This window comes from Ochlerotatus camptorhynchus, unplaced genomic scaffold (genome assembly GCF_037179485.1).
Source record: "Ochlerotatus camptorhynchus isolate MF236.1 unplaced genomic scaffold, CSIRO-AGI_Acam_v1.1 ptg000429l, whole genome shotgun sequence".
Classification (NCBI taxonomy): Eukaryota; Metazoa; Arthropoda; class Insecta; order Diptera; family Culicidae; genus Ochlerotatus; species Ochlerotatus camptorhynchus.
This window is the reverse complement of record NW_027040915.1, coordinates 1,167,553-1,179,678: the sequence shown is the minus strand read 5'-3', so window position 1 is coordinate 1,179,678 and position 12,126 is coordinate 1,167,553. Positions and strand designations below refer to the sequence as shown.

The following is a 12,126-nucleotide window of genomic DNA, read 5'->3' as shown; positions in this document are numbered from 1 at the left end:
TCAAAACTCGTTTGAAACGATGGTTGATGCCTCTGTGTACACAGCAAAACAATATGTAATATCGATCAATGTAATTCAAGCTGATGTATGAAATAATGATGTAATAGCAAAAAGCAGATACAATATTACATCAATGGATGTAATTTTCGAGGTAATTTTGTTCGCAAAATCGATGTAAATTGTACAACGTTATATTACACAACCGATAGATCGAACTTTTTTTCTTCTGTGTAGTGGATACAGGCAGAATGAAAATAAAAATCCTTCGGTGAAAGCAAAAAAACGGAACGCAGGAAGTAAAAAAACAAGCATCATTGCCGCAACGTAAAAGACTCACATACACTCATAAAATTCGACACATTTTTATCGGAGAATTTCTATATAAAATTCCACATGATTTTCATGTGTTTACACATAAATAGAATCCACTCAGAAGTACACATTAAATTTATGAGTCAAACGAATAGTATGTGCGGTTACATATGAATTTTATGTGTATACATATGAACCGAGGGGCTGTCAACTTGAGTATTTTCGATTCATCTATACAGCAAAAAAAAAAATTGTTGAATATTAAATCGAAACTGCTGGTATTCTTGCATATTCGATTGCCGTCAATGGATGGCAATCGATTTCCGTCGGTGATTGGCACTAGATTGTGGAACAGAGACTGACGTTAAATAAAGGAAAGAAGAAGAAACTGCTGGTATAATCAATTTGACAGATTGATGTCTTTCTATACCACTTGAAATTGCTGAAATGGGGTTGATTTTTTTTATTATCAAGTTCCACATATGTTATGTGATGAAAGGGACCATAAAAGAGGACACTAATGTCGTTTTTGTTTTTGATACACTACACCGGTGTAGTGTAAGCAATGATAAACTGACATGAATGATCATACAAAGTATCTTCAAATTTCTGATCAAAGCTCAAAACTGACATCTGCCGCCATGTTCGCGAAAAATGTGTATCCTAGTCACGAACACACATACTAAATTTATGAGTTGGTTCGTGTCTAATCTATTCCGGGCAAATTATTTTTATCTAGATAACAAATTTCTACACAGCAAAAAAAGTTGTTGAATATTACATCGAAACTGCTGCAACCAGGTCAATCCATCGGTTGTGTAAAATCACATTGTACGATGTACATCGATTTTGCGAACAAAATTACATCCATTGATGTAATATCACAGACAAACAGACGTAACTCTTTGAAAAAGTTTTTCTTGAAAACATAGTATCTCAAAACATAGGACCACAGTTACGACATCTCTCGGGTTTCTCGTGGAAAACAAGCTTGCTCGCTAACTCGCAAACAATATTGCATAAAACTTCTATAGAATGTATAGAAACGTCAAAGTGATCCGATTCCAGCGCTGCGACGAGTAGTTCGCGGAACTGATAATATTCAAATCAACCGTTAAATGCGAGAACGAAGATACACAATGAAGAGTTACGTCTGATTGTCTGTGGTAATATTGTATCTACTTTTTGCTATTACATCATTATTTCCGAGGGGGACGACTCTATCTACGCTGCAGGAAAGATTGTGTTGTGCTGTGGCTAGCTGACCGCACGCTGAGTAGATAGAAAGAAGATTGATGACGATTCTGAAGATTTCCTGCAAAAAGGTGATACGCGATGCAAGTAAATGCGAGAAATGCAAGAAGATTTTTCGAAGATTGATTCGCTAGTGTGAGATTTTTTGAGCATCCAAAATTGAGATTTAGATGTGTCGCCCCTCTCGGCAAAAACCGTAGTTGGAAACCCTTAAATTTTTTTTTAGACTTTATTTTTGAGATTTTTAGCCGTAGGCTAGTTCATCTCGTCCATGAATGGTGGGGCCTCAGCAGGAGGACCCCCAACATAGTAGTTATTACAGTGTTTACTTCATCCGAAAATTGGTTCCTGGTTCGATCGTACATTTACACAACATATTAAAGACACAACATTAAAATCTGAATAAGACAGAGCTCCACACCGGGGAAACCGGGAGGGCCCCACCAGGCAGAGATGTCCCAACAGTCGAAAGGAATTAAAAAAAGACTAAACTTTAAAATACAATGCAGCATCCTTTAAAACGCATTACTGCTGCCAGTGTGGAGGGATCATCACCCAGCATGTCACGTATGCTATTTGGAAGCCCGTGGAATTCCCGCAGGTTCTGATACTGAGGGCATACGCATAGCATGTGCTCGATTGAGGCTGGAGTTCTACAACCGACGCAAGTCCTGTGGAACGGCGTTCCACCAAAATTGTGCGAGATCTTGGTGTGACTGGTTCTCAAACGCGACGCTATCTTCTGATCCCGCTGGTTCAACTGTTCTGTCCATTTCCTCGTCGTCCCTTTGATCCGTCTGATGAAGAGTGAGTGGTTTTGAGCCCACTTTGCGTCCCAAGCTTCCCGTACTTTGCTCACGATCCAGCACTTGACATCGTGTAACGGTACTTCGTTAGTATAGCGGGGGGCAGATGGTCCTGCCCCAGCCAGAAAGTCAGCTTCGGACGAGGCTTCAGAGTAACCTGGTATTCCGCAGTGCCCCGGAACCCAGCAGAATATCGTGTTTGGTGGTGCGGACTTCATCGTCGCCTGTACCCAGGGATGAGTCGGGGCCTCGGATGTCAGAGCTTGTATGACGCTGTGCGAATCCGTGAGGACCAGGATCGGTCGGTTGAAGAGCGTTGTAGCAGCGATGAAGATGGCAGCAGCTTCAGCAAAGAAGATGGAACATTGCGGCGGTAAGCTGCCGTTATCAAATGTTATGCCTGATACAACCCAAAAAAATATATGATAAAACAACGAAATTACAATGATTTTTACTGTTGAATTTCGTGTACATTAAAATTTATTGTTAAATTATTGTACGGGAGAAAAAAATAATTTCGATTTTTAACAATACAATGCTCCAACCTCGGCTCCAACAATGAAAATTAGTGTGATGAGATCAAATTTGTTCCAGAAAAATCACTTTTTTTATTGTTAAGATGCTTAACAACCCTCCTTTTTTACTGTAAATTTCTCAAATACCATGTTTTTCATTGTTGTGAACCGTGAATTTCGTTGTGATTTTATGGTAATGCACAAAAATGTCCAATATTTTGACAGTAAATATCATTGTTACAATGACAATGAAAATCATTGTATTTTTATTGGATTTTTTTTACGGGAATGCTTTAGCTTTTAAAAAATTGCTGGTTGTCTGTTTGTCTGTGGTAAATGAAGAGAGTTTGATTTTCCCGGATTTTGACAGCGATTTGTTTTGCTGACGACGTGTGAAAGTTTTTCCATTCTGTTGTTTTTGAATGCAATTTTATAATCGCTGTGAATTTTTGTGCATAAAAATAGTGAAAATCGCGGAACCACGGCTAGAATGAGCACCGCCGAGGAAGAACCGGACACCAAGAAGGACTACATCAATAAAATCGTCCTATCGGAGGAGGTGCAGCAGGCGATCGAACAGGTTTTGCAGAGCTCCGATCCCCTGGACCATCCCGACTTTGATCCCACGGATTACGTGAACCAGCTGTTTCCGAACGAGCAGTCGCTGTCCAATATTGACGATGTTATTGCAAAAATGGAATACGACATCAGCCTGATTGACGACAATATAAGAAGTGTGGTGCGAGGACAGGTGAACACCGGGGAGAATGGGAGGGCTGCGTTGAAGGAAGCGCAGCAATCGATTACCCAGCTGTTTGCTCTGATCACGGACATTAAGTCGAGGGCGGAGAAGACCGAGGATATGGTTAAGGAGATTACTAGGGACATCAAGCAACTGGATTCGGCGAAGAATAATTTGACGTACGCAATAACGACACTGAACCATCTGCATATGCTGGTGGGTGGTGTGGAGAATTTGAAACGATTGGCGGAACGACGCCAGTATGGCGAGGTATTGAATCCACTTCAGGCCATTATCGAAGTGAATCAGCACTTTCAGCAGTACTCGGAGATTCCGCAGATCCAGACACTGTCGTCGCAGGTACAGCAAATCCAAACCGAACTGGCCACGCAGATTACGGAGGATTTTAAGAACTTCTTTGCTCCCGCCCCGGGTGGTCAGCACGCTGGGAATCGAATGACCATGACGCAGCTCAAGGATGCCTGTCAGGTGGCTTCCGTGTTGGATAAGCCCGTGAAGAAGAATATATTGAAGTGGTACATTAGTGAGTAACGATTAGAAGGGTTGGGCTTGGAAGATGGGACTGGCTATTAATTTTGGTATAATTTTAGATTTACAGCTGCAGGAGTACGTTCAGTTGTTTCACGAAAACCAGGACATTGCCTGGTTGGATAAGATTGACAAGCGTTACGCGTGGCTGAAGCGTCATTTGTTGGATTTCGAAGAGAAGTATGGAAGCATTTTCCCGCTCGATTGGGAGATCTCCGAGCGAATTACGGTACAATTCTGTACGATCACTCGGGAGGAACTGACCAAAATTATGGGCCGCCGGAGGACTGAAATTGACGTTAAGTTGTTGCTGTTTGCCATTCAAAAGACTACCGCCTTCGAGCAGCTGCTAGATAAGCGATTCAATGGAACGACCCTGGGAGAGACAAAACCGGTGGAAGTTGCGGCCAACGAGAAGCCATCGTTCATGGATTTGATCGGGGTGTGCTTTAAGCCTTATTTGGACATCTACACGGACAGTATCGATCGGAGTTTGGCGGAGCTGATCGATCAGTTTTCTCAGCAAAACCAACAGCAGTTGCTGCCCAAGGATGGGAATGCTTCCGTGTTTCCGAAGTATGTTGCAATAATGAAATTAAGGGTTTGTTTGCTGGAGAGATTTGTATATGCTTTTTTAATTTCAGTTGCGCCGAGTTGTTTGTATTCTACAAGAAATGCATGGTCCAATGCACTCAGCTGAGCAACGAAAAGCCCATGTACGATTTGACGCTCATTTTCAAAAGGTACTTACGGGAATATTCCAGCAAAATTCTGGAAGCGAGAATACCAAAATTGCAGCAGAGCAGCTCGGCGACTTCGATCAGCAATAGCATGTCCCTGTTGACAAAAGATCTGCAGAATCTCTCCACGGCAGCCGGGCAGGTTATTCACAACTTCCTGAAGGAAGGCGAGGCACCCAGGTTTGTTGAGGAACGCATGTTGACTGTGAATTGTTACGGATAATGTCCACTTGCTTTCCCTTTAGGTTTAGTATGGACGATACCCGGAAGATTTGCTACGTTCTGGCGACGGCCGAATATTGTCTGGAAACCGTTCAACAGCTTGAAGACAAGCTCAAAGAGAAGATTGAAAAGAGCTACGTTAGTCGGGTGGATCTCTCCGACGAAAAAGACGTCTTCCATCGAATCATCTCCAACTGCATCCAACTGTTGGTTCAGGATTTGGACACCGGTTGCGAGCAGTCCTTGAATATGATGACAAAAATTTCCTGGCACAACATTAGCAACGTTGGCGATCAGAGCGGATTCGTCAACCAGATTGTAACCAACCTAAAGCTGTCGGTTCCAGTGATACGGGACAATCTGGCCTCCAGTCGAAAGTACTACACGCAATTCTGTCTCAAGTTCGTCAATTCGTTCATTCCGAAGTACATCAACACGTTGTACAGACTGCGTCCGACGACCGCCGGTTCAGGATCTTCCTCCTCGATGGTGAATAGTGCTTCCGGTTCGAGCTTATCTGAAGGAGCAAACAATCCCTCCAGTAATCCGGGTGGTAACATCCTCGGCTGCGAGCAGCTTCTCCTGGACACACACAGCTTGAAAACGGTCCTCATGGATCTACCTTCGATCGGATCCCAAGTGCAGCGGAAACCACCGGCCAGTTATACCAAAGTGGTAGTCAAGGGCATGGCCAAAGCGGAAATGATCATCAAGGTAGTGATGCAACCGATCTATCCGTCCACGCTCTACATCGAACAATATCTGAAACTCCTACCGGAGAGCAACGTGGTCGAGTTCCACAAGATTTTGGAGATGAAGAGTGTCAAGAAGATCGAACAGCAACAGTTGGTGGAGCTTTACAAGCGATCGTGTCCGCAGCAGTCGGCGGGACCAGGCGATGGGAACTCGGCGAAGGCGTCAAGCGGAGGAGGAGGCGATGCCCCGATAAGTCAATCGCAACAGGCAGCGGCAATGGCAGCGACGGCCATTAGTGGCGCAGGGTCCAGTATTATCGCCTTGGGAGATTCCCTGATGGACAAAGGTAGGATAAAGAAGATAGAGAATTTGATCAAGAATCGGTTGCCTAACTAAGTTACTGAAGCGTGTAACGTCACATCGTTGAATAAAGTTGGCGATATGGTACATTTTCGAATCGAATAGGGAAAATGAGAAACTCCTTGCTTAGTGTAAAATCACGGAAACGATTTCATCTATGTAATAACGGCAAGTGGGCGTGCAGCAGAATGATATGCCTGTTGTGGTTTTGACATATGTTTCTGTCAATAAGACACCTCTTTGCAGCAACTACAACAACAAGCGTTACAAACAATGGAATACAGTAAGGTGGGGCCATACCCGAGCAAAGCTGGAGATCAAATTGAAATCAAAATTTGCTGTTATGATGTAACTTATTTTGAATACTCTAGTTGATCTCATTTTGGTTTTTTTTTTTTTTTTGTCTTTATTATAGAGACTTTCAGCCTTAGTTTGGTTCGTCTCTTATCTCATTTTGGTTGAATGAAAGCAAAATTTTACACTGTTGAATCAAACGGAAAACTAATCTTGCTTTCAATTAAATCAATTTGATTACTGATTTTGCATTCATAATGTTTAACTGAATACGGGCGTGGCGTAAATGGTTAGTATCCATGCTTCTCACGCTGAAAGAATTGAGCTCAAATCTCACCCCGGGCAAGTCATGAATGACCTAAAATATGTTAAACAAAACAAATAAACGATAATCGTTAGTTCAACCTTAATTAAATTTTAAACAAGACGTTAACAGCAAAACTTCAAGTTAAGTTGCTTTCATTTAAAAAGTCTTGACTGCATAATGAAAGCACAATATGATATCAGACTTATGTCGAGACAATTGAAATCAAAATGAGTTTTCATTATGATAGGAACTGCAAACTTTAATATCGATTTGCTTTCATTTTGTTAACTGACTTTCCTCGGGTAGTTGGACCTTAGTTAAAAAACGGACGGTCGTCAACATCGAATGAAAGAAGAAAATCAATACTTCCCGAAAATGACCATTATTTGGCTCAAAATCAGACATTTTTATACAACCAAAACTATATGACACAAATACACAATCACTAATGTGTCAAAGCGGGAACTTAGTGGTGCACCTAATATTTTTGTAGATAATATCTAATGTGGCCAAATCTGATCTAATCTTACATAGTCATTGCTCAGCTCGCACCGTGTCAGGCAACTACCCACTGATCTGCATTTTTAAGCCGAGTGAGAACCTATTAAGTCTAAGCGTTAGCATGTCGCTTTCTTCTACTAGCAGGCTCAAACGGTCCCACTAATTTCGGGAGTACTACAAAAGGCCGAAAACACAAAAGGCCGGAAAAACTCGGAAAAGCGACAAAGTGGACCGGCGCACGCGCTCGCACCGGTTCACTTTGTCGGTTTTCCGAGTTTTTCCGGCCTTTTGTTAATTTGTTTTTAATAAATTAAATTTCATTTTTAAATTAATTTACAATAATTATTATTCTGCATCGTCGATTTAAAATATAATGGAAGCTACTTAATAGCCATTCGATTTCCGTAATGAATTAAAAAAAAAAACTTAAAATTTCGGTAGTTTTATGTTTATGTTTGTTTGAGTGTGTAACGACGATTTAATGGCAAGATGGATTCGTTTTTTTGTGAATGCGGACTATTCAACGAGGTGACTCAGTTGGGCGAGCAGAAAAGCTACAGAATCTGAATGAGAGAAAAAGCGATAGGGCATGATTGCTTCCGCTCGGTGCTTTTCATTTTTTTTTTTTTTTACTTTGGCTGCGAGGATTTTGAATCGAAAACCAGAGTTGCGACCTATCACAATCACGATCGCCAATCAGCTGATGGTAGTAACGCTTTGTACATTCCTATCAATGTGCTCGTCGAAGCTCTCTCCATGACCATCTATCAAGTTGACGAAAGAAGTAAAAAGCAACTAGTGAATGTCGTCTTCTGTTGTGATCCATCACCGATCTGGGGGCTTATTACGGATGTCACATCACGGTGAAAAGTTGTCACTTGTCGTCACGGTGAAGTGATTCCCATTTGATTTGTACGGTAATCACGGCTCTTATTCTGAGTATCACTTGCTTATCACCGTGTAGTGACACCCGTAATAAGGCCCCTGGTCATTCCCGACAATCACGACACTCATCTGTGCTCGTTTTGAAGCAGTTGCTGCTTTGCTTGCTTATGTGAGTGTGTTGGTGAGTGAGCCCAACAGCTTCCGTTTCATGTTGCCTGCTTTGTTTGTAACTCACACAGTCGCGCCTGTCGAGACGAACTTGGAATGCGTAGGCATTGTTTTAATTTTCTTTTGTCATTTCGCTTTTTCTCATGATCGTACTGCAGAAGTCTTCACTATTTTCGTTGTGTTTTTCATCATCAGCAGCAAGTGTGACGTTTTGCTTGTGAGCAGCGACCATTACTGGTGATTGTTGTTTGCCATGGCTCTAACTCTCACTGCGTGACAAAACGATCTGTCAGCGATAGTCGGTTGATGCGAAGACGAGTGTCACGTGAGTGTCATGATATTTTGCATCACTGTCGAAAACATCACGTTTCTTTGATTTGATCGAAATTTGGGTTGGTGTTAGAAAGAAAATGAGTGCGATTGAAGAAGAGTTCAATGGGTTTTCCGATGAAGAAGTTGTGCCAGTAGTGAAAGTGGTTATTTCCCAAAAAGGAAAGCAATGGAGTCAATGGATTTCTGTACAACGTAAACAAGGAGGTAATTCTTTTTTATTAACTGATGGTTATAGTTTGTTTATCAAAACATTATGGGACTGTGCCACCAGAAAACATGCCAAAAACAGTGACGAGGCCTGCAAAAGCCGTGCGATTACAAGATTACAAAATGGCGTCCACATTTTAGTTGTGCATAAGGAAGTGCATAATCATGAAGTTAACCCTTTGGACGGGATGGAGAAAAATTACAAAGCTGAACTTAACCGGAAAGCTCTAGAACCGAAGGAAGTTCCTTCGAAAATAATCCGTGAAGTTTCTACCCAATACGCAAATCCGAGCATCAAACAAATCGCAAAAATTGTTGATTCTGAGGCAAAGGCAAGCAAGTGGTGGTGGACTACGTGTGATTGAACAGGATGGTGAATTTATCGTTCCAGAGGAACTTAAGAAAACGCTGGATGGTCAGCTTTTCTTGCATAAATACATCCGCATCGAAAGTACACATATTATGATTTTTACAACCTTACCAAACCTTCAGCGCTTGGTTGCCTCCCGGTTTTGGCTGGTTGATGGTACATTCGCAACCGTTCCTCTGGAATTCACACAAATGTACTCTATCAACGGATCCATTCCATATCAGAATCATGACGCAGTTGTACCAACAATCAATACGAAACTAACGATTTTAAATTGGCTCACCACTTTAGTAGCCTATTGGTCCCAAGCAAACGATTAACGTACCCTATTCTAGTTGAAATTCTATTACTACACTATGTTTGTTTTGATTCGCTATGAAAGTTTGACAGATAACATCAGGGGTGTGTGGATTCATGCAGAACATGCAGGGGTGAGTGAAATAGCTTGGGACTGCTTGGGACCGTTGTTCTGGTACTGAGTGAGCCAAAAATAATAATGATTTTCTTCGGGACCCAGTGGTCTTAGAGTTACTTCTATGGTTGTACCATAGAGGTAACTCTAAGACCAGAAGGTCGCGAAGAAACGTGATCAACTTTTTGGCTCAGCTCTGGTACTCTCTTCGGTCCCAAGCTAATCGATTCACCCCTCGAAACATAGGAAAATCCAATCACCCCTCATTTTATCTGTCAAACTTTCCTAGCAAATCAAAACAAACATTGTGTAGTACTAGAATTTTGACTAGAATGGGGTACGTTAATCGATTTGCTTGGGACCAATAGGCTAGTCAAGTAGTGAGCCAATTTAAAATCGTTAGTTTCGTATTGATTGTTGGTTGTACCCCTTGTATTTATGCTTCTGAAAAACAAAACACAAGAGATTTACACATGCGCATTTGAAGCATTACTGGAAGTATGTCAGGAAGCACAGATTGAACTACGTCCGAAGTTCATCATCTCTGATTTTGAGAAAGCAGTTATTAATGTAATGAAGGATATCTTTCCGGATGCAGAATGTTATTTGTGCTACTTTCACTTTGCACAAAATTTAATCAAACAGCTGAACTTCCGGGGACTGAAAACTATGTATTCCAATGATATGGATGTATACATGGCTATTAAACGCCTACAGGTTAGTATTAAGTAATCGCTGGGTGAATGCAGATTAACGTTTTTGTTTTTTAAGCACTATCATTTCTACCGTTTTCAAGAATTGCAGGAGCATTCGAGTGCATCTAGGCCAATATACCGGTAAAACTAGCTGGTTTCCTTGAATATTTCAATGTTACATACGTTTCAGGACGAAACAGCAACAATAGGCCGATGTTTCATCCTGCCCTCTGGTCGAATCACAAAGTGGTGAAGGAGCAACTGCCTTTAGACCAATTCACTCGAAGCTTGGCATAGGCACTGGACAGAGGTTGTTGGATGCAACCATTTATCAATTACCAGAATAATCCTGGAATTGCGAACCGAGCAGCAGGCAATTGAAGGACGGATTCTGCGCATATTGCAAGGCGACTTTCAACAAGGATCACGAAACCATCTGGAAAAGATCAAAGAAATATGCTTGAAAAGTGACGATATCACCGATGTAAACTTTGTTGACAGTGTTGCTCTTTTGTTGTCGTCAAAACAAAAAAGGACTTAAGCAACATTTTTTTGAAAGAAATGAATGAAAAAAAAAATTATAATTTTTCGGGGATTAAAAACTATTCCAAGACGCTGCATCTTTTTCACAGCCATTGTGAACAGCATGTCTAGGGGTTTAAATTAAATTGATATTTCTATTAATTCTGAAACGAAACATAAAGTGCAATAACATTAACAGATTGTTTGGATGCGGTTTTCAATAAATTCAGTTTTTGATCAATTTTTGGCCATTTTGGTTTTCGGCCTTTAAGGCTTTCGGCCTTTTCGATTTTCGGCCTTTTGTGGTATCTTAGAACATTTTCGGCCTTTTGTGTTTCGGCCTTTTGTGCTTCGGCCTTTTGTGATTCGGCCTTCTGTACGGATACATTAAATAAGAAGAAGAGAAGGTTACGATTCAACGATGTGGCTGAAAAGAGACAAAATAAAATAACATAAAACTACAAGAGACAGCCTTATGGGGTTGTACCATAGAGGTAACTCTAAGACCAAAAGGTCCCTAAGAAACGTGCTAAACTTTTTTGCTCAGCTCTGGTACTATCTTCGGTCCCAAGCTAATCGATGCACCCCTCGAAACATAGGAAAATCCACAAACCCCTCATTTTATCTGTCAAACTTTCATAGCGAATCAGAACAAACATATGTAGTACTAGAATTTCGACTAGAATGGGGTACGTAAATCGATTTGCTTAGAACCAATAGGCTAGTCAAGTAGTGAGCCAATTTAAAATCATTAGTTTCCACCCGTTGGTTGTACGCAATGGTGACGTAGAACTACGTGGTCTTTTATAATAAATCTTATTTGTTAACTGCAGCAGGAGCTTGTGTTTTGTATAGGAATATGAATTTGAGCATGGTTCTCTCTTTAGTATGACGCACTTGACAAAGGCCCACAGCAACTCACGAAGAACAACTGATTCCGATCAATAGCGGTGCAGCTTCTTCCTCTTTCTATGGAACCGTGGACCGTTTTGTCGTGATGGTTGAGAAATGCTGAGCTATTAGGATGTTAAACACAAATGAGGCTGGTGAGCTGTATGTTGTTTGGAATAAGGGTGACGCGCTTGGCAAAGATGGCGCACAGCGACTCACGAAGAGCTACTGATTAGGATCAATGGCGTTGCGGCTTCTTCCACCTTCTATGGATGTTCATGTGCGCTACAGCTCACTGCTTGCGTTGTGTACTGGAGAGCAATGTTCAACGCCACGCTCCAAAAC

At 41.4% G+C, this 12,126-nt stretch overlaps 1 protein-coding gene and 1 pseudogene across 1 annotated transcript; both read left to right on the top strand.

Annotated features, from left to right (window-relative positions):
* The first annotated feature begins 3,320 nt into the window (after positions 1–3,320).
* Vps53 (vacuolar protein sorting 53) lies at positions 3,321–6,271 on the top strand. The gene is made up of 4 exons (XM_065234059.1): positions 3,321–4,173; positions 4,241–4,754; positions 4,823–5,098; positions 5,164–6,271. Exons 1-4 carry the CDS (start codon positions 3,378–3,380, stop codon positions 6,230–6,232), a joined length of 2,655 nt encoding a protein of 884 aa, XP_065090131.1. The 5' UTR covers positions 3,321–3,377; the 3' UTR covers positions 6,233–6,271.
* Positions 6,272–10,141: 3,870 nt separating this feature from the next.
* On the top strand, positions 10,142–10,909 carry LOC135711285 (uncharacterized; annotated as a pseudogene).
* The last annotated feature ends 1,217 nt before the right edge of the window (positions 10,910–12,126 follow it).